Raw genomic sequence first — 23,141 nt, forward strand, 5'->3', positions numbered from 1 at the left:
ATAAGAGGTCATGGGGCTGGGAGTGTAGCTTAGTAATAGAACACATGCCTAGTGTGTACGAGGTCCTCAGTTAAAGTTCCATTACCATTAAATAAAGAAGGAGAAAAGTGCAGAGCTTAAATACTTGAGACCACATAGCTAGTTGTAGTTTTTGGTTTGGGGGTGTTTTTTAATTCATTTTTTATTTTTTAATTTGTTGTGTTTTAATAGAATTCAAGTCTGTTACATCTGAATCCATGTCATATAATGCTTTTCTCTGCTTTTCTGACTTTGTTCTTATGGAAAGTGGAAAAAATATGTGTACTATCGTGATCTCAAAGTTTGTGTATATAAACAGGTGGTAAAAGACACGCTTTTCAAATGTATTTCAGTGAGTCACAAAGAAAGAGTTTCACGTCATCTGGACCTCATTCATCAATAAGGAATTTCCAGGATCCAAATACATTTGCAGTAGAAAAAGTAAGTGACCTTCCCAAAATTTTCAGCTTGAAGGGTCCTCAAATTTTAAAACACTGTTGTATACATAAATAGTTATGTGTGTCTGTGTATTTGGCATGAATATGAGAGCACAGGATTGCCTCTGTCATAGAGAATTGTGACTGGAAAGCAGCACTTAGCGAACACTCATGCCAAATGCACCACGGGAAACTTCTGTGTGATCGCTGGTCCCTGCAGTCTAGTTGGTCAGATAATTAACGGCCTTGTGTGACAAAGGAAAAAGTGTAGCACTGCATTCTGGATGCAGTGAAGACCAGATCGGTGGAAGATCTGGGGCAACATTCTGAATTGCACAGTACCTCATTAGGCCTGAATGAGGTGGAGGGAAGCCCCAGAACTGACGCTTCTACTTAAGCTTATCTGAACTACCCATTGCTATTGATTTGGTTTTGTGACTTTTTGGTTTTCTCATTATTTATTTAGAGAGGGGATCTTGTTATGCTAGCCAGATTGAACCCAAACTCCTGAATCCAATTTATAATCCTATGCCAGCCTTCCAATTGGCTGGGATGAAAAAGCATTGATTTTGATTGGGTTTGGTTATGAGTGAATAATGTAATATTTTTTCTATCCGTTTACTAGTCTTGATTTTCTTTTCCAGCAAATGGTTATTGAAAATGCAAGAGAGAAAATATTAAGCAACAAATCCCTTCAAGAAAAACTTGCAGAAAACATAAATAAGTTTTTGACTAGGTGAGCTGTATGATTCAAATCTTCGGTTGTTTTTATCTAATCACGCAGCTGCACTGACGTTTTTCCTTTCTGTGTTACAGTGATAGCAGTATTCCTCAAGTACCTAAGCAAACAGACAGCAACCCAGCTGAGCCGGAAACTTCAATTGATGAACTCCTAGGACTTCCGGTATGGGTAGTTGTGTGTGTAGGGGTGTGAGTGTGTGAAGGGGGTGTATAGTTAGAATTAAATGGTATTTTGGTTTTTAAAATCTTTTTTTATGTACAAACTTCAATCAAAATAGACTTTACTCATCAATGTAATCTGTTTATGATCACATTTGAATAGTGACTGCAGCCAAAGACTCACTTATCTAAACAGTAAAAGTGGTATGATTTTTTTTCTAATAGTTAATCTGCTTTACAGATATAGAAACACACTCAACTAAAGCCATCTGATATGTCACAGGTGACCATAGATAGAAAATTAAACAACTAATATAATGTACTATAAAGTTAAAAATAATGTTAAAAAAATAAGTGAATAAAATGAAGGGGAAGAAGAAGAAGGTTAAATAAAAAGAATAAAAAAATGTTATAAAAGAGAAGAAAGAACTAGTGGTTTAGAAACAAGTCAGGCAAGGCATGGTGATGCATGCCTTTAGTGCCAGGACTCAAAACAGAGGTAGGAAGATCTCTATGAGTTCAGGGCCAGGCTGGTTTAAACATCGAGTTCTAGGACAGCCAGGATTATATAAAGAGACCTTGTCTCAAAAAAGGTGTGTGTGTCAGGGGGAGGAGGGATTAAAGAGAAATGTTGCCTAGTACCAAAATAATATATGGGGGAAAAAAAATCTAATAAATATAAGAAGTGAAATAAATTCTAAAAATAAAAAAGCTCTTAAACAAAAACATACATACAAAATACTACTGAAAATATAGTAAAAATAAAAGGGGAAACACAAGGGTGAGGAGTTGAAATGTTGGAGAAACTTTTTAATCTATACCATTTAATCTATAGGATAGAGATATAGGGTGTAAGTCTCTTTGGGATTTGTATTTCCTATGATTTAGGCTGTTCCTAATGCAAACTGGATATGTCTCATATCTAATAGAGCTGTATTTACTTATCTCTCATTCTGTAGGCTGGTAAGATTGCCCCACTCTCAGTTCATATGCCTAGGGTGGCAGTGTGCAAGCCAGAAGAAGGCTTGGAGTCTGTTGGGAGTAGGGGGATCAAACCGAGTGCTGAGATCATACTTTGAAAACTCTAGACATTCAGTATCTTGCCAAAGGGCTGTGTCTGTGGACATGAAGTAATTTGCTGAAGCTTTGGGCTTCTCAGTTCTTGCAGCAGTAAACCTATGGCAGATAAACCTATGGTTCCCGAGAAGCCACTGACTTCCAGCTTTGCGCTAATAGACTCTGCAGTTATCAGGTGACGATGGGCTTGCTTAGCCACAGAGAAGACGACTACTGCCAACTGTACCCTTCCTGTTTCCTACAGCCACTTCCCACAGCTGTCTCACCCTGTGTACCTGGGAGGTTGATTCTAGGTTCCCTGACTTGCAGTTATCCCTTGTTTTCAGGTCTCAGGGCACCTCATCTTAATACAATCAATACAGTGTTCACTTACAACCCTCCAAGACACGGCAGTGACAAAGTAGGCCTCCCCTCCACTGACTGCTAGCCTTGCACAGTGGAGGATTCAGTATTTCACCAAAGCCCCACCAGCATTTGAGGCTTTTGAGAACTGTGCGTTTGTCTTATAGGTGTGTAGGACAGCTATAGTCTCTATTTTGCTCCTGCCACTTGGCTTAAATTTTGGGTGAGGCTTGTGTTTCCTTCCCCAGCTAGTGCTGGAGCCACGTGCTGCTGCTGCTTCTCTACTGCATCCCCATGTTTCCTCACACCTCACACTACCGTGTCACCCTCTGTCGTGCCGGGGGTTAGTCTCTGACACATTTTTTTGGAATAGAGTCTGATCATTTTTGTCTTTACTTTTCTCATTTACTACAGTTTCTAATCTACCAGCCCAGAAGTTATTTTCTTCTAAATAAGTCTATTAAAATCAGAAGAAATTTTCTTGTAGGGGAATCTTCATATGTAAAAGGTCAACAGTAACAAATGTGAATAATTATTCTAGTATTAAAGCCATATTATCTTAAAAGGTAATCTTATAAAGATCTTAAAGAATCATAAATCTAAACCTCTATATAAAAATGATTAGCCATATCTACTTTAAATATTTAAGGTGCACATCTACTCATTAATACTTTTTACTAAATCATATCAGGAAGCTGAGGGCAAAAAATAGGTGTTAGGAATTAGTCATCTTGAAGTCCAACTTTAGTAAGAGAGTTACGTCAGCTAGTTCTAATTGGGGTATTGTCTTTGCTCACCAACCTCAAAAAGTCCCTCGCTTTACTATTAAGAGTGTCCTTTTTTTTTTTTTTTTTTTTTAGTTTAAATAATTTATTCAGATTATATCTCAATTGTTATCCCCTCACTTGTATCTTCCTGTTCCCCCACCCCCATTTTATAAGATTACATTTTAAGATAACTGATGATTCCTTCTCTGTAACTGCAAATTGCAGTCTGCCAGTAAAGAAAAGCTGGCTGAGAAATTACCTTCCTTGCTAATACTCTATTAATATATAACAAGTTGCATTGTTACAAATGTATATGGGTTCTTGGGAACAATTTGTTTTTCATGCATAAAACATAAAACATTTTGTCATGTGAAGGTATTGAGGAACACGTTTTTCTTACGTATACTCATTGTAATGATTCACTTTATAAAAAAAAAAAAAAGATGTAAACCCAATGTGATATTTGTGCTGCTTGAAAGAATGTGCTGGGATATTTAACCTGTGAGAGAAATTGGAATTGCTCCTCGGAGTATGTAATGAAAACAACAACAAAAAGCCATTTTAATTCTGTTTGTTTGTACTTTGATTCTTTGCAGAGTGAAATCCACATGTCTGAAGAAGCAATACAAGATATATTGGAACAGACAGAATCAGACCCAGCATTTCAGGCACTCTTTGATCTCTTTGACTATGGTAAGCACACCATTTCTTCTTGAGTAACCTAACCCAGAATAAAGTAACATGCTAGGGCTTCTCAAAAACTACCTGTTTCGTTACACCAAATTATGTATGGACATTGGCGAGTGTGTCATTATTTTTACTTAGGAAAATTCAACTATAAAAGTTGAGGGGAGCTGGGCGTGGTAGCACTTGGGAGGCAGAGGCAGGCAGATCTCTTGAGTTTGAGGCAAGCCTGGTCTACATAGCGAGTTCCAGGACAATCTGGGCTGCACAGAAGGGGAAAAAAAGTAGAGGGGGAGCTGGACATGTTGGCTCATGCCTGGAATCCCAGCGCTCAAGAGACAGAGGCAGGTGGCTCTCTGGATTCGAGACCAATGTGGTCTACAAGAAAAGAAAAAAATTAAGTGGAGGGTGTCTGGTTGATCGGTTGGTTTGGTTTGGTTTGGTTTTGGTTTTCTGAGTATTTTACAATACAGATAAATACAAACAGATCCAAGAAGAACGCAAAGTATCCATCATTGCACTCAGAACAGCATCAGCGTTGTCCAAGAGCTTCCAGAAGATCTTAATAAACATTTAGCATAAAGAACCACCGCTTGTAGTCAGGTGTCATGACATGTGCTCATTGTAAGGCTAAGGCAAATGGATTGCTTTAACCAAGAGCTTCAAAAGTAGTCTGAGGCAGCATAGCAAAACCAAAAAAGAATATTTGGTTAGAAAATCTTTGAATTTGTAATCGTAAAAGGCATATGAAGCATCATGTTAACATTTTTTAGGAGGTGGAGAGCATACCTATAATAATCTTCAAATATTCAGAGGTAAGCCAGGTGTGGTGGTGCACGCCTATAATCCCAGCACTCGGGAGGCAGAGGCAGGTGGATCGCTGTGAGTTTGAGGCCAGCCTGGTCTACAAAGCGGGTCCAGGACAGCCAAGGCTACACAGAGAAACCCTGTCTCGAAAAACCAAAAAAATAAATAAATAAATAAATTCAGAGGTAGACTCAGGAATATCAGGAGTTCAGGGTCATCCTTGGCTACATAATCAATTCAAGGTCAGCCTGGGCTACCTCAGACCCTGTCCGAGGGCAAACATATGATTGAAATAAAGTTTTAACACTTTTTTGAGAATGGCAGTGTGTGTGTGTGTGTGTGTGTGTGTGTGTGTTTCTTTAGTGTGGTTTAATTATATTTCTATTCTCTTTTTAACAGGTAGAACAAAGAACAATAAAAATATATCACAAAGTGTTTCTAGCCAACACATGGAAACTAATCCTAATGTAGTCTTAACTGAAGAAGCTAATCTAACAATTAAAAATTCTTTTGAAACAGAAGAATCTGGTAAGATTTTATCTTGTTAATGTCATAAAAATGTTAAAAATCAGCCTAAAAATTCAAAATACAAAATACAGTTTAAATTGAAAGTTATTCAAATTACTACATAGGTCATTTTTATACTTAAAATTTTCTCCTTTGAGAGAATTGTTGCCAAATCTCAAACTTTGATTAAAAGATTAATGTTTCATACTCACTCTTCCATAGACAGTAGACACACAAATCTAGTAGGAACTAGTATTGGCCAAATGGACAGGTGTATAACAAAATAATTTCATTAAGGCACAAATTTTGATGCCGGATCTGTTAGGATCATGTGTTAAGAGTTTTTCACCCTCCTGAGTTGAGCTGACATTCAACATTGGCTTCTAGAAAATTATACAATATATAGTGATAGTCTTGAGCTTGGTGATTTGTAAACAACCTTGTAGGTTATTTATTCCTACTATCTCTTTGTGTGGGGCTTTTCCTGGGTTATCAATGCAGCAGAGTTAGTCTGTGGATAGGAAGCACTTTGTGAGTTAAAGGAAAGTATGAGTGAGTAAGTAAGTATTAAAATTTTTAAATATGAAATGAGTTTTTTAAGAAGTCTTGTCAAATATAACACAAATGTATAGAAATGTATAATTAAAATGTACATAGCTCTCTGTTATGAAATTAAATAAAAAACTTGCCTGAGGAATCACCTCAAGTGCAAAAGGATCATTTCCAGCACAACAGTAACTGCATTCTCTGTGCCCTATATCTCTCTCTGTTCCTCAGAGCTAGCCATCATCTTCATTTCTCATAACTTGGTAAACTTTATGCCTTTTTCAGTATCATCTCCATTTATTTAGTCAGCCTACAAGCTATGCCTGGTAATCATTTCTCCTTACCTCTTTTGATTGACTGGCTGGTGATTGATTTTTTTGAGACAGGGTTTCTTTGTGTATCTCTGCCTGTCCTGGAACTCTCTGTAGACCAGGCTAGCCTCGAACTCACAGAGATCCACCTGCCTCTGCCTCCTGAGTGTTGGGAGTAAGGGTGTGCACCAACATCATGCAACTCCTTACCTTTTTTTGTTGTTGTTTTTAATGTGCATTGGTGTTTTGCCTGCATGTTTGTCTGTGTGAGGGTGTCAGATTTTGGAGTTTCAGACAGTTGTGAGCTGCCATATGTGTGCTGGGAATCGAACCCAAGTCCTCTGGAAGAGCAGCCAGTGTTCTTAACTTCTGAGCCATCTTTCCAGCCCTCTTACCTGTTTTTGAATTCCTAATGGCTTCCAGTTTTTTTTTCATATCTTGTTTTCAAAACCTAGTTGAGGAGTATCTTCCTTTGAGTTCATTGTTAATAACAAAGCTCAACTCTGCATTTCTTAGGCTGAACTATAACTGAGCGTGTGTGTGTGTGTGTGTGTGTGTGTTCATTCACATCTAGATAGTTATGCTTCACTTACGCTTTACTATAAAGTAAAACGTGTCATTCTGTTTTCTCAGAAAGTGTTGCCAATTCGTTATGAATCCACTTCCAGGCTGAGAATGGAGCTGTGTAGCGTAACACGCACTTCAATCTCTAGCACTGCTTTTTTTTTTTTTTTTAACATCACTTATCCTGTGTTTGTCTGACCTAATATAATTTTCCCTAATCTTTCCCTCAATATAGAATTTAGTGGGTTCTATACACAATATGATTTTTACTAATTATGATAGTTGTAGACATTATTCTGGATTTTCCCTATTATATTTCTTTCTATATTTATTCAAACTAAATTATGACTGCTGTAAGACTCACTATATTGATGATACATTATTTCTTAAATCACCTCAGGGGTACCTCCTTTATAAAGGTTTTTTAATGTCCCGTTGTCCTTTTTTTTTTTAATACTATTACAACTTTCACTGTACTTTATCACAATATATATGTTCTTTTCTAGCTCTCTTAATCTCTACAAGATCAAGGAGTGATTCATTTGAATTCTAGAGCCCTGTGAATGGTTTTCTCAGTAAATATGTCAAATGCTAAAGTATACACAGGAATTGTGTTATTGTATAAATTAATTTTATCTTGGTCTCATTTCACCACACAAAAAAAAAATATATGAGGCAAAATAAGGTCAGTAGACATGGCAAAATTTAAAAGTCCCATTGGGGGGCTGAAGCATGAGGATCAGTGCAAGCCCAAGGCCACTGTGGGCAAAAACTCAGCGAGGCCGGTCTCAACCCACCAAAGAAAGAGAAGTCCAGATAGGGAAGCAGCTCTATTTCCACTAATGGTTAGAGCCAGCTTAGGCCAGGTGTCTCAGGGTAAGTACTGGATGTTCTTAAGCCTCTGTAGGTTTTCCTTCTTTGTGGCATCTGCCTTCCTAGAAACTTGGGAAACAATTTGACACTTGTTTACAAAACTGTCTGCATCTATAAAAGTACTTAGATTTTTTTGGTACCCAGAGAATGGGAAATAATTGTGCGTCAGTCTTAAGCTTACTGGTATGCCAAAGATTAGTATTTCCTTGGCAAAGTAGGTTGTACAGGAAGAGTGACTACTTCCGAAGCTAAGCATACTCAGGGTAACTCTCCATCACGCTGGTGTTTTACAGGTGGGCAGTCTGGTCAGCCTCCATTTTGTACATCCTATCAAAATGAAGATGTATTATTAAGCGATTTGAAGAATGGCAACAGCCACGATGTTCTTCAGCAGGAATCCCAGGAAAGCTTCTCCCAGATAAGCTCTAACACTCAAAAAAAGTCCTTTAAAACAGCCATCCCTGGTGAACAGAAGTGTGCCCTTGACATTGCCTTTGAGTCCGTGTCTAATTTGAGTGATTTTAACCAAAGAGGAAGCTCCACTGAATGTAATGAACATTGTTCTGAGTTGTACGCCAGTCAGACGCCCACTGAGGCTGAAGTGGCTGTGGGTGGAAGGAACCCTTTGTCTCCAGGTGTGCTGCATGACCCTCCGCTGAAGCCTCATCAGCCCAGCATGCCAGTGACTCCACTTGTGTCTCTTAGTGGTGGAACCAATGATGAAAACTTAATTCTCTCTGGGAAAAATACTCAGCTGTTGTCCCAAAGTACTCAATTAACTGGAAAGCCATCTAAAAGTCAATTTGGTGAAAATTGTAACAGCATAATAAAAGTTAAAGCGAATTCCCATGATTCTGAGTCACCAGATTGTAGTGAAACTCAAAACAGTAAAATTGAAACTACTAGTGTCTCACCAGTCGCAGCGCAGCCACTACCAGACTGCCAAGATAATTCTCCACTGCAAAGCAAGACATCACCTGCAACTGTTGAGAGTTTAGGTTTAAATGTGCCCCAACAGGTAGAAATTCATCTTGAAGAGTCAGTCACTTCAGATAAACAGCAATCTAACAGTTCAACATCTGGTCACTTAAATCATTTGGAAAGCAATACTGAGCCACTTAGGTCTGAGAGCTCCCAAGACCCTTGCTCTTCTTCAAAAGATGGAGATACTATTTTTCTCTCTTTGAGTGGACATAACAGCTGTGAAGACGTGGCACTGGTTCCTAGAGAAGGTAATACTGTAAAAAATAATCACCCGCTTCCATCAGAGTCTGTTGGTTCAGTGGGAGGGTCTCCTGAGACCCAAAATACTGATGGTAAACCTAGCATCAACTCAGCAGAGGTAGATACATCAAGTATTGTCTCTCTCAAAATTATCATTAGTGATGATCCATTTGTTTCCTCAGATGCAGAGCTTAACAGTGCTGTATCTAGTATCAGTGGGGAAAATTTGCCAACAATAATTCTGTCTTCTAAATCTCCTGCCAAAAATGCAGAACTTGTTACATGCCTGTCTTCAGAAGAAACTGCAAGTGCTGTTGTCTCTGTTGAAGTAGGAGATTCTGGCTCCACGGAGCAGAACCTTTTAGTGCTCAAACCCGAAGAAGCTGTGGTAAACAATGCTCAGAATGAAGATGGCATTGCTTTTTCAGCCAACGTCGCACCGTGTGTTTCTAAGGACGGAGGATACATACAGCTGATGCCTGCCACAGGCCCAGCATTTGGCAATTCAAGTAACATTCTGATAGCTACCTGTGTGGCTGATCCAACAGCCTTGGCACCTAGTGTCAGTCAGTCTAATGTAGTGGTATTGCCTGGGAATTCTGCACCTATGACTGCACAGCCTCCTCCACAGCAGTTACAGACACCACCAAAGTCCAACGGTGTATTTGCTGTCAACCAAGCTGTGTCACCAAACTTCTCACAAGGTAACTCTAAAAGCGTATTGGAGGTGAGCTGGGGATAAAGTTGAGTGGAAACACTTGTATAGAGGGTACAAGGGCGTGAACTCTGTCTCCAACACTGAATGATGGAAGATACACATATCTGTGTATGTGTGTATGTATGTTTGGGAGCGTCTGTGGATTGTAATTTCTTGTGTGAGGTCACTGGCTAGGAAATAATATAGACAGTGTATATGAGAAAACACTCCACAAATAACTGCTTATGCCTCTCTCTTGCCCCCTAGTTCATCCAGGTTTTCTTTTAAATCTGGTGGGCTATAGCTTTGGGAGTTTTTTTATTTTTGTTTTTGTTTTGTTTTGTTTTTGCACAGTGTTTAATCTACAACACTAAGTTGTGAGAAAAAAATGTAAACCTAATTCATTACATGGCTGTATACATACTTAATGTAGGATTTCTTATTTTTAATCTAGTCATATTTTTTAAGAAACTTGTCATTTAGAGAGACTTTCAAGAAATATTTGAATTCTATAAAACCCTTTCTCGTTACCTTCTGCTATTTAAAAATTATTTAAATCTTCAGAGACTCCACAGGGGCTCTTGTGTTCATTGTATGCTGGTTTACATGCAGTTAGTGATTGACAGATTTATCATATCAGTTGATTTATGTTTCTCAGAGATAGGAAGTTACACATGTTCACCTACGTTTCCATGTGTATTGATTCATAGACATACAGTGACACTTGATTAAATATTAAATATAGTGTATCTATTTCAAATGAGATAAACGAGAGGCAAGAATTGGTACAGAATATAGAACTTGACTTGACGCTTAAAGAAATGAGGTAAGATTTCAAGTTAGGAGAAGTCCTTAAAATGCCAAGGGAAGTAAAATAAGTGTTCATGGATGTTTGAATTGGAAAGTTTGCATGAGTATAAGATAAATCTAACAGCGGTAGTTAGTGTATTAGGAAAAGGTGCATTTACAGCCCAGATCTAAATTGCTATAGGTTTATTTGTGTTTGACTCCTAGAGACCATGTAGGTACTAATTTTCCCCAGTACTTCAACCTAGTTATAAAAGTATGTGTTTTTTTTTTTTATCAGTAGCACTAAAATATAATACACTGGGTAAATTGTTTGAGGCTATAAATATTCGTTTGGAATTTAAGTATTCTGATTCAAGGTTCAAACATGAGACATCCATTCACTACTCAGTTTCTAATTAGTTTCACCCTAATATGTTAGAGGAATCAGTATGTAATACAATCTTCTAGTCATAATGTCTCAAGCTTAGGATAGTCTTGCTTAATATTTAGACTTACTCTTTCTTGATTTGTTAGCTTTGCTCCTGTTCTTAAATCAATTAAAAAACAAAAAACAAGATTGTCTTAGTCAGGGTTACTATTGCTGTGATGAAACACCATGACCAAACACAACTTGAGGAGGACGGGTTTATTTCAGTCACAGTGCCGTATAATAGTCCATCACAAGCAGTGAAGGCGGGAGCTTATGCAGACGCTCTAGAGCAGTGCTGCTTACTGCTTGTGTCCACCCTGGCTTGTTCTCCATGGGTTGCTCAACCTACTTTCTTATAGAACCTAGGACCACCAGCTCAGGAGTGGTGTCACCCACAGTGGGCTTGGCCCTGCCACGTCAGTCACTAAAGCAATGCACTACAGGCTTGCCTACAGCCCGGTCTTACGGAGGCGTTTTCCTCCTTTCAGGTAGTTCTAGCTTGTGTCAAGTTGACATAAAACTAGCCAGCACAATTGACCCCTTGTCAGCTTGACACGTACATTACAGATAGGCCATAACCTTTCTTTTTTGTTCTTCACCAAAATAAGCCATCGGTATCAACATTACAATATAAACGTTCCAAGTTTTAAAAGTCCCATTTTAAAAATCACTCTCCGTGGACTGGAGTGATAGCTAAGTGATTAATAACACTGGCTGCTTTTCCAGAAGTTCAATTCCCAGTGCCCACATGGCAGCTAAAACCATGTGTAACTCCAGGGGATATGGCACCCTCAAAAAGACATACATACATGCAAAACACAATAATAAAATAAATGTTTTGTTTTTTAGTTGAGTTACTTTAAAAGTAGGCAGTCTTGGCTAGGCATGGTGGTGCACACCTTTAGTCCCAGCACTTGGGAGGCAGAAGCAGGCAGATGTCTGTGAGTTTGAGGCCAGCGTAGTCTACAAAATAAGTCCAGGACAGCCAGGGCTACACAGTGAAACCTTGTCTCGAAAAACAAAAACAGGCAATCTCTTAGTATCCAGTCTTTTAAAATTCAGTCTTTCAAGTGTATGCTCCTGTCAAATCAAAAAATAAATTCACTTTCTTACTTCAGGAGGGAAGAACTAGGGCACAGTCACAGAGCAGAACTAAAGCCACAGCAGTATAAAGAACTCAGTGTGCAATGTCTGAGATTATGGTCTTCTGGGCTCCTCCAAAGTTACTCAGAGGGCTTGGTCACTTCTCTGGCTCTGCCCTCTGCAGCACACGCAGCTTGCCTTCTCTGATGTGGCTCGCCCTACTCCACCATTGCTGCTGGTTTGGGTGGTCATCCCATAGCGCTGGCATCTCCAAAAATGCTGGGGTCCCTTGCTGCAACTGAGCAGACATTCCTCGGCTCTCTTTAGGGACTCTAGCCCTGCAGTACAGTGCCAAGCCTCAGTTGCTCTCTAAGACCCCTCATGCCTTCAAAGCCTGGGTGACTCTTAACGCTACTACTGAGTTTGGCTACCAGCATGAGGCCCCAACCTTGGCTGTTTCTGGAACACACCTTCTGTGTGCTGGCCCCAAGGAAACACTTCTAGAAGACTTGGCCTCAGTGATGCCAGTCTCTTACAGCTGACCACATCTGCTGTCCCAGCAAAGCAAAGGCTTGACTTTAGTGCTTCTGGTCTCATGTTAATCACAGCCAATTCTTCAGCTCCCACTGACCAGACACTACAGGTTCTTCATACAAAAGGTTGGGCAGAGACTTAGCACGCCAGGCTTCCATTGTCTGCACTGTGCTCACCATTCTTACTTTCTGAGCTCCTACAGAACAGCCCACTGAGCTCTCAAAACTCCATTGCTTCTCTAGCCCAAAGTTTCAAAGCCCTTCCACAGTCGTCCCAAAAAAACATGGGCAGGTCTGTCAGTGATACCCCTCTCCTGGTACCACCTTGTGGTTTAGTTAGGGTTGCTGTTATGATAGAACACCATGAGCAAAAGAGAATTGGAGTTTTATATAATAGTTCATCATCAAAAGCAATGAGGTCAGGAGCCTGGAGGCTGAGCTGATACAGAGATTGTCAGGAAAGAAGATTTGATCATAGAATTTGTTTGTTACTTTGACATTCATTTTTGTCAAAAGTTTTAGGCATGAAATCTGATATTAATGAGACTTTTTTTTTTTTTTTTTTTTAGGGTCTGCCATCATAATTGCTTCTCCAGTGCAGCCTGTACTCCAAGGGATGGTGGGAATGATACCCGTGTCTGTAGTGGGACAGAATGGAAACACATTCTCTACTCCTCCTCAGCAGGTAGCATTTATGAACTAAAAATAGTGTGGGAATGCATATCAAGCAGCATAATTAATGGTTTGTTTGTTTGTTTGTTTGTTTTTTTTCTCTTTCTTTCTTTCTCCTAGGTCCTTCATATGCCTTTAGCAGGACCTGTTTGTAATAGAAGTATCACTCAATTCCCCATTCCTCAAAAATCTCAGAAGGCTCAGACACTCAGAAACAAGCCTATTACAGGTAACTTCTTTTTTATTTTATGTTTTTATTATGTATACAGTGCTCTGCCTGCATGTACACCTGCAGGCCAGAAGAGGGCATCAGATCACATTATAGTTGGTTGTGAGCCACCATGTGGTTGCTGGGAACTGAACTCAGGACCTGTGGAAGAGCAGACGGTGCTCTTAACCGCTGAGCCGTCTCTCCAGCCCTACAGATACTTGTTTTTTAAAGTTACAATCAACTTTGTATCTTAAAAGCAACAGCTGAATGTTTCCTTTTGCATAACCTGTGCCATCTCTTTACTCGTGTGAAAACCTGAGTTACTTAGCTCTGAGCACTTACATCTCTTCGTTCAAATATTCATGATAGTCTGTCCTATCAGTGTCCTGCCTGCTGTCCTTTTTTCTTTCTTTCTTTTCTTTTCTTTTTTTGATATTCTCAGTTTTCTAATTTATCCTATATTTGTTAGCTGAGTGACCCTTCCCCCTCATCTACATTAAAATATATAACTTCCTGCATTTCAAGAGCCCTGTTGCTCATAGGATAAAGTCAACCTCCTGGCCTGGTATGGTGGCAAATGCCGTATGCCCCATACATGGGAGGCTGAAACAAGAAGCTAGACCAGGCTGAAATTTTAGTGAGGCCTCTTCTTGAGAAGAGGAAAGGAAGTGAAGGATCCCCTCACCCTAGTTGAATCCTGAGGATTTTCTAGAGACTTCACTGGGGTGTGCTGTAATAACTCCCTGCAGCTCCTGCCCCTCCCTTCCCGTTCCCCCCTCTCACCCTCCCCCGCCCCTCTCATATACACTCTGTAGCTTTCACTTAATTTGTTTTTCGTTAGTTTGGCTAGAAGCTTTTCAGTCTTGTTAATGTTTACAAAGAACTGGTTCTTTGTGACATTAAATGTGTGTGTGTGTGTGTGTGTGTGTGTACACATACATGTACATATATATATGTGTATGTATGCGAAATGTTGCTTATTTGGTGAAACCTTTAGATGCATCGTTTTTATATGACACACTTTTCTTAGGGAGATGTTAACAAATGTCTACTCACCCCAGATAAGGAACCAGGAAAGTGACAGCAGATGAGAGTCTAATTTGGTGAACTGGTGAACTTTATTGGGTTTACTTACCGGAATTTCGGTGAGGATTCCTAACAGGAACAAAAATGACAGAAACAGCTGCATCTCCAAAAGCCCACCCAAGCCTGGTGACAGCTCACAAAATCTAGAAATCTAGAGTGTACCGCACCACTCAGCTGCCTGGAGTCCTTTCCAAGTAGCTCTGATCCTCTTCCAGGCAGGTGGGCTGGCCTAGGCAGCTTGGCTGACCTACTTCTTCAGGCTTCTCTGCTGGTCTGTGACTGTCTCTTTGCAGTCCCTACTGTCTTATATATGCCTGATGAGGGAGGGACCCAGTGACTCGGATCAGCCTTAGTGGCTTCCTGACGTTGTCAAGTTGTGTCCTAAGGGAGCCTACGGAGCTCCCCTGCAGAATACACTTTTACTTCTCCTGTAACACCCTGTTTTCAGGAGCTTCCCTACAAGGTAGGAAGGTTGTAATCTCAGGAAACGCTGTACGATGTCCTTTAGATTATTTAGGATCTCTCTGATTGTTTAGCCTTCAAGTATCTAGTTTCTGAGGTCAGCCTTTTAAAGTAGCATTTATTATAGTGCAATTTTTTGCAGTACTGGCTTGGTTGTGAACTGCCTTAACTTGTGCTTGTCTTGAGGGTATTTTGTTTTGTTTGTTTGTTTGTTTGTTTGTTTTTTCCAGTTTGTTTTGGGTTTTTGAGACGGTTTCTCTGTGTAGCCTTGGCTGCCCTGGAACTCTTGTCTGTGTAGACCATACTGGCCTCAAACTAAGACGTCCGTCTGCCTCTGCCTTCCAAGTGCTGGGAGGTAATTTGCTAGGTGTAGGCAATTGTAATTTAGAATTATTTACTTACAGAGCTTGAAATATCTTTTTCTGCTTTTTTGACTTGAAGGGTTGTTGACAAGAGAGCGCATGTCATTTTTATGTCTCTACCTCTGTGTGTGAGTTGGTGTTTTTCCCTTAGGAGTTTGTTCTGAATTTTTGGTTATTACACATTGTAGGATGTCCTTTTCTGGCCACTGTTGGTTTTTGTTTTCTTTTGTTGTTTTTGTTATTTTTTTGGGTTGTGTTTATTTTATGCATGTGATTGTTTTGTCTGCCTGGTGCCTGTGCATGAAGGTTCTGGAAAATGAACCCAGGTCTTCTGGAAAAACAACCAATATTCCTACCTACTGAGCCAGGTCTCTTTCTCTAGACTTAGATTCTTGGCTACAGTTTTACTGAATACATTGTCTGAACCTATGGATTTTATCAGCTTCTTCTACTCCTGAATTCAGATTTGGCCTTTTGAATGTAATTCTTTTTCATAGAAATTTTGCCCCGTCCCCTCATGTATGTCTGTATTATTGCCTCAGCCTTATCCCCCACTCCGGCATTCATTCTTTTGCCTGCTTTTGTGTGTTGACAGTGCTTCCTGCTGGGGCTTTATTTGATGATTGGTTCTTTTGTTTCTAGAACTTTTCTGTGGATCTTCTATCAGCTCAACTTCTTTCATGAAATTTTGCCTCAATTTTTTACATTTTTCCTTCAAATTACTGATTACTTTATGCGTTCTGGTGACTAATTTTCTTGTCTGGGTCATAGATCGATTTTCTTGTCTGTGTTTGAGCCCTCTATGTACTAGATGATCCTGTTTTGAAATGGGACACTGACATCTTTAAAATAAAAGGAGGGTAGTAAGTAGTCAAGTGAGAAGGAGCTGGGAGAAGGGCAGTAAGAATAAGGTGTATGGTTAGAAGCTTGAAAACCAAACAAACACCTGAACTGTTTGTTTGTTTGTTTGTTTGTTTTTAGACAGGGTTTCTCTGTGGAGCCTTGGCTGTGAACTCACAGATGCCTCCTGAGTGCTAGGGTTACAGGTGTGCACCACCACTGGGTGCAGTTTACTTTTTGTTTCGTATTTCTTTGGCTTTTATTTATGTTTATGTCTGTGTATGCACCTGTGCAGAAGTATAAATACTAAAAGTAATAAACTAAATTGTTTACTTAGTTCAGTCTATGAGGATGCTGTAGCAAGGCTGCCCAAACTATCCCGTTGGCCTGAGACCCCTTACTGTGCCTCTGCTGCTCTCTGCAATCTGCTGCTTGCAGTCTCGGCCCTGTAAGGTGCCGCGGCACGCTCCCATTCTGCTGCTTTTTCTGCAGTCCCTGTATCTGGCCCATCTGAGCAGTGACAGGGGTGAGGAGATGCTGAAGGCCTCTTGCCTTTTTTGTGGTACCACACCTATGGCTTGTTGCTTCACTCTTCCATGTACATTAAGTCCAGCCTCCAGCAGGGGCCCTGTCTCTCTTCAGCTCTTGTAGTACCTTGTACTCAGAGTTTACGACATCATTTTCCTGGGCCCAGCTCAGCATGAGCAGTGTGGTGTGCTGGACAGACCAGCTAGCTTCTTGGGGAGAAAATTCCTCTAGTCTTGTATCTACATCCTGTAGCGCTTTCTCTTTTTTTTTCCATTGGTGATTTTATTTAATAACTATCTTGATCAGATGGGCATGGTGGTGCGCACCTGTAATCCCAGCACTCAGGGAGGCAGAGGCAGGCGGATCTCAAATTCAGGTTACATAGAGAAGGTTACACAGAGAAACCTTGTCTTAGAAAAATACACAGAAAAAAAACGATCTTGACCCAAGGTAGTTGACTTCCCTTCTCATGTTCTTTGTCATTTGCGGATTTATCTAGCGACAGGCAGAACAATTTTAAAAAGGTAAAAATTGGGTTTTTGTCAAATAGACTTTTCTCATCTTTTTTTTTTCTGAACAGTGCAATATTAGCTATTAACATGGTGTTTTATTTATCACATGAGTAACCTAGAGGTAATTAAAGGATATTCCTCTGATATGTGCAAGTACAACTCCATTTTTCTATAAGGAGCCTGGCCATGTGCAGACAACAATACGCTTTCACTCAGAGACACTGTTGGAGAGTTGGTGCAATAAGTGCCATCTGGAACATTAGAAGTTGTGACTCTAAAGGGTGAATTCATGTTTGCCTGAAATTAAAACAAATTAGATTTCCTCTATAGAGTAGGTGTGTTTATGTAAAAAATGTGAGTATTAAAAGATATATATGAACGGTTTTATTTGCATGTTGGCTGTTTTTCTCATGTGTAACATTATCATTTGGCTCATCCTCTTTCAGAAGAGTGTTTTTATTCGCAAATGTTTGTCTTTATAATTCCAGGAAAACAGCTAAATAATTCGACAGATTTATCCACTCTTTCAGAAGCAAGCCATACGCAAAGGTAAGCATAAAATACTTTGTATCATAGATTATTAAAATGTTTAAATGACAGATTTGTTTCAGGTTGCTAAAAATGAACTGTTTTATTTTTATTTCAGTAGAAGCGAAGCCTCTGATAAGACTGTAGCCACTGAGTTTGGGAAGAAGTTGGAAGAGGTCACGATTCCCCTCCCCGCAGAGAGGGCAGCTCCGGCCAGCAAGCCATCTGAAAGCCACAGGCGGGTGCTCTGTTTTGATAGCACTGTTTCTTCTGGGGCAAATGCACAGGGGCCACTTCATAAGGCGACCTCCCAAAACAAAGAAAAGAAGGAAACTTCTTTTCCTCATCTTGAGTCACCCACTGTGTCCTCCACCTTAAAACCACCTTCTAATAATGCCATTAAAAGAGAGAGAGAGAAAACTGTACCCAAGATTTTATCTAAATCAGAAACTGCCTTTAGCCGACACACCACTATGAAAGAAACTCAGTCTGAAAAGAAAGTTTCCCCCACAGAAGTGGCCCTTGAGTCTTTCCATAAAACAACAGCTAACAAGGAGAATGAATTGCGCAGTGATGGGGAAAGGCAGAAGAATCCAGAGACTCCAAAACTGCCTGTCAGCCAGCAGAACGGAAACTTAAGGAATGAGAAAACTATAGCTTCATTGCAGGAATTGTCCAAAAAACAGGCCGCACCCTCAAACAATAAAAATTCTGCTTCTGTAGGTGGAGCTGTGAAGGACCTAAAACAAGAGCAGAGTAAATCTGCCAGTTCTTTACTTGGTGCAGAGATACTGCAGGATGTTCCGATGCACAGCCCAGCAAATAGGATTGCTGACACTGACTTGCCAGTACCCCGGACACCTGGCTCAGGAACAGGGGAGAAACATAAGGAAGAACCCGCTGACAGTATGAAGGCCCCCTCTAGTAGACGCTTCGGGGACGATGGCAGCGTGCCCAGGATAATGATCCCTCCCGTCACTGCAGACTTACCTGCCTGCAGCCCGGCCAGTGAAACGGGCAGTGAAAACAGTGTGAGCATGGCTGCCCACACCCTCATGATCCTCTCCAGAGCAGCAATTGCTAGGACTGCAACGCCTCTGAAAGATAACACTCAGCAATTTAGAGCTTCTTCAAGGAGCACCACAAAAAAGCGGAAACTTGAGGAATTAGAAGAGCGAGAGCGAAACTCCCGTACTTCTGGTAAAAATCTTGCAAATTCGTCAGTACCAATGAAAAAGAAGAAAATCAAGGCAAGTTTAAAAGTTCTCATTTCCTTTTCACTCCTGGTCTTTCCTACAGTGTCCACGTGAGAGGGTTCAGTACTGTTTGCTATAGCTGCATAGGCAAATGTGCCCTGAAGAGCATACACTTAGTGTGTCCTAGTCGAATGATGCAGGCTATCTATAAGTGTCTTCCTTAGGGAGAGTGAATGCTTCTGTCATGGCACTACCCACGACATTTCATGCAAATACAGAAACTGTGAAAGACTGGGAAACCACCATTACATGAATTACCAAGTAACTTGATGGACTTGGAGCTGTATACCTGTTTTCTCTCTCTTCCATAGTCTATAATGATGGTTAACCTAACAGTAGCAGAAAACTCATGTCCTCTTGTTTTTTTCTTTAACCATGTTGTCTGTAGTAAGGCAGTGCAGGCAATGTAACATTGATAGATAAAATGCATTTTTTAAAAATTTGTTTTACTAAGTAGATTAAACAGGAAGTATATGAATGCCATAGAAAAAGCATAGTAGGTTAGGGAGATGTCCTGCAAGCCCGAGTGTGAGCTCTGTGCCCAGTGCCTATCACTCAGCACCTCATGTCACGTACGGCCGTACCATCTTACTCTGTGGTTTGTAGTCTGGTACAGTCCACTACTTTAGGAAGCATCTCCTCTACATGTGCGGCACTTGAGAATGAGTAGTACTCTTCAATGTGCGGTAGTACAGGGGCGGGGGCAGCTGGTACACTTGCTTGCCTCAAGGTGGCTGACGATAGAACCATACAGCAGAAGCAGAAAAAACCCCACAAGCGCGGGCGTGTGCACACGCACACACACAAAATGCTTTCTAAAGTTTATGATTTAACAAAAATGACCGCCTAATGGGAAGCCTGTCTCTCTTGTCTCAACACTCGTAAACATGCTCCAGATTTGTTTTTTGTATTTTGCCCTAAACTAATGTTGAATTACAATTAAAATGCATTTTAACAATGGGTTGGTAAAACCTGTTTTTCTCCTGTTGAAATAAGAGTGTGTGTGTGTGTGTGTGTGTGTGTGTGTGTGTGTGTGTGTGTGTGTGTTTGTTTGTTGTTGTTTGGGTTTTTTTCAAGACATGGTTTCTCTGTGTGTATCCTTGGCTGTTACTTTGTAGACCATGCTGGCCTCGAACTTAGAGAGATATGCCTGCCTCTGCCTCCCTGAGTGGTTGGATTAAAGTAGTGCACCACCTCTGCCGCCACCACTGCCCCCTACTCTCCGACCCCTTGGCAGAAATAACATTCTGACAGACTCAAAAATGAGGTAGTTTTAATATAATGTTTAAGGTGATTTACTAAGAAAATTATCTGGCCTAGAGTTTATTGTTCTTTCTCTCCTTTTTTGTTTTGTTTTGACAGAAAAAGAAGCTACCTAGTTCGTTTCCAGCAGGAATGGATGTGGACAAATTCTTGCTGTCATTGCATTATGATGAGTGAACGCCCTGCCATACAGAACAGTAGCTATTTAAAGCTAGCGTCCTTCAGTCTGCATGTAGGGAACGGGCTAGTGACAGACTGCAAACCTGACTGCACTTTGATCATCCTGAGGTCTCACTTTATATAAGTCACGCTGTTTCTGAAGCAGCTTCCTAGTTTGTAAATAGACTTTCTTGGTATGTTTTTATTTTAGAAAAAAAATACGCAGAAATGTAAGTTTAGAAAAATATACGCAGAAATGTAAGTAAAGCCAATCTGCAAAACTGTACAGCTTTGACACTGTGTGTTGTACATGTGTATATTGTGTAGAAGTAGAGCTTAAATCCACCTAATGTTCCCAGAGTCTTGACACCTGTGATACCGGAGGCTTATTCCTGTTGGAGGAAGATAGATGATGGTTGTTCTTCTAAAATTACCTTCAGCCAATATTAGATAAGACATTTAAATAATGATAAACACCTCAGCTGGTTAGTAAATATCTAACAGCAACAGTTTGATGATTTTCCCCCCTTAGAGTCAATATTTTATCACACTTTCTCATAAATTGCAGTAAAAACTAAATTTCTGAAGTTTTATACCTTCTGATCATCTGTTCTCTTGGTTTTAAAGAGACTTTTATAACCATTTATTAAGTGTTCTAATATTTTACTTACAACTCTTTGAAGTCTTTATAGAACATTAAGTGGTTAGACTATTGAGCCATAAAAATTTGAGTTATGTAGTAGTTAAGATTTCTTGATTATATATAAACTTTCCCTAAGCACTGGGGATACAAAGAATTGCACTAATTTGTAGAACTTTTTGCATACTAGTGACCAATGCACATTTAATTTAAATCTTGTATATAGAAGCTTATGTGGAGGATCGTCTTCTGGTGTTTTTGAAAGTCATGTCCATCATAAGATGTAAAAATGCAAATCATAGTTATATTGTAATTTAGTTTACCCTTAAATGGGATGTGTAAATAACTGTGTCTATACTTAACCTATAGAACATCGTGTTCTTTAAAGTGTTATAGTTACTCTCAAAAGGTCCTTAAGGGGAGTGAGAGGTGCCTTCTCTGTGTTGGATTGACTCATAAACAACAGTCAAGTTAAAAAGCTGGCTTAAACTTTAAAGTAATGATAGAAATTATCATTAATACTTGACCAATTGTGCCTAGATATTGAAGTGTTTTCTTAAGTTCTTACTGTTTAACTAAATATCGGTATATTAGGATTTTTTTTTTCCTACGGGTGTATATTTTATTAAAAAGTCACTTTCTTCAACCATTTTTTGTACTGGGCCTTCAACAAATAAATCCACCCTACTGTAACAAAATCAAAAAGTCGTCAGTATAGAAATTATGTCTTTAAGTACTAGACTTTACTGTACAAACTTATATTGTGAGAAAATTTTATATGACTATATTCTTAAAGAAGTAAATAATCATACAGTTAATGTTTACATGACTCAGCTTGGGTCTGTCCTATAGTTAGGTTTGAATAAATATATTTTCATTAACTTTACAAGTTTGGATTTATATTGACAGTTCTGTTTAGAAACTTTTGGTTGACTATCTTTGCAGCTTACTTAATTCTTACTGTTTTTTAGGAATTCACATAATGCAGAAAATTACAGATTTTCTTATTTAACTTTTCTGTGCTGCATAATGAGAATTCATATATAAATTAACTCATGATTTTTTTTTTTTTTTTTATAGTTGTGTATGTTTTTTCACTCGGTGTCTTTCCTGTAGCTTAAGGTGGCTTTGGACTTACGTAGTCAAGAATGACTCTGAGTTCCTGGTTCTCCCTTCTTGGCCTCCTAAGTGCTAGTATTGCAGACATGTCTCATACACATAGCTTCTGCAGGATTCTCTTTGTTGTTCTTTGTTTTGTTTTGAGACAGGGTCTCTGTAGTCCTGACTGTCCTGTGTAGACCAAGTTAGCATCAAACTCACAGAGATCCTCCTGCCTCTGCCTCCCAAGTTCACATTTCTGCCAGCAAGTAGTTGTCTCTTCTAAGCCATATATATTTCTCCATTGCCAGATATATATTCAACGAAATCGCCTTTTCTTCTAGGCTTTTATTGGTTTAAAATAGCAGCTAGCTTTCAATCCATATGGAATTTGTTTGGGTACTTAGTATGAAGAAATGACCAAAGAAAACACTTTTCCCCTAAGTAGCCATTTGTCAAAGTTTGTAAAATAAGCTTTCCTTTTTCCTGTTCACTGGTACCTCATCCTACCACAATTCACAGTCTTTTGCAATTCTAAAGTCCAAAAGCTTCCGATGGCCAATTTTTTTATTCTCAAATTTAGCATTAGAGCTTATCTCATGGCAAAGCACTGTCAGAGGCTCTGAGGCCTTGCTGCCTTACTTCATTCTGAACATCTATACTTTACTGGAAAAGTGGCTGGCTTCATTTGTGTGCTATTTTGTGATATATGATACATACAGTGTGTTACTTTTTAGAAAACCCCAGAATGATCTGAATTATGAAAGCAAATTTACCCCAAAAGTTGATAGTCAAGAATTTCGGCCTTGCATTTACTCACATAAACTAACACACTGTGCACATAGATTGTGTTCATTAGCTGCATCATAATTCTAGTTGTTAGTGTTCATGGTTTTTCAAGTATGCCTTTTCTACTTCTTAATTCAGAAATGCGC

General features: G+C 39.5%; 1 protein-coding gene across 1 annotated transcript in view; it reads left to right on the plus strand.

Moving 5' to 3' along the window:
- Positions 1-22,096, plus strand: part of LOC127198475 (protein NPAT) — a 40,861-nt gene extending 18,765 nt beyond the window's left edge. The window contains exons 8-18 of the mRNA XM_051156453.1: positions 372-459; positions 1,100-1,191; positions 1,272-1,359; positions 4,138-4,234; positions 5,432-5,560; positions 8,127-9,761; positions 13,159-13,274; positions 13,382-13,490; positions 17,751-17,811; positions 17,909-19,040; positions 20,409-22,096. Coding sequence (XP_051012410.1) covers positions 372-459; positions 1,100-1,191; positions 1,272-1,359; positions 4,138-4,234; positions 5,432-5,560; positions 8,127-9,761; positions 13,159-13,274; positions 13,382-13,490; positions 17,751-17,811; positions 17,909-19,040; positions 20,409-20,486 — 3,625 coding nt within the window. The 3' untranslated portion in view covers positions 20,487-22,096. The remainder of the gene's footprint in view (positions 1-371; positions 460-1,099; positions 1,192-1,271; positions 1,360-4,137; positions 4,235-5,431; positions 5,561-8,126; positions 9,762-13,158; positions 13,275-13,381; positions 13,491-17,750; positions 17,812-17,908; positions 19,041-20,408) is intronic.
- Positions 22,097-23,141: the final 1,045 nt, after the last annotated feature.

This window comes from Acomys russatus, chromosome 14, assembly GCF_903995435.1.
Source record: "Acomys russatus chromosome 14, mAcoRus1.1, whole genome shotgun sequence".
NCBI lineage: Eukaryota > Metazoa > Chordata > Mammalia > Rodentia > Muridae > Acomys > Acomys russatus.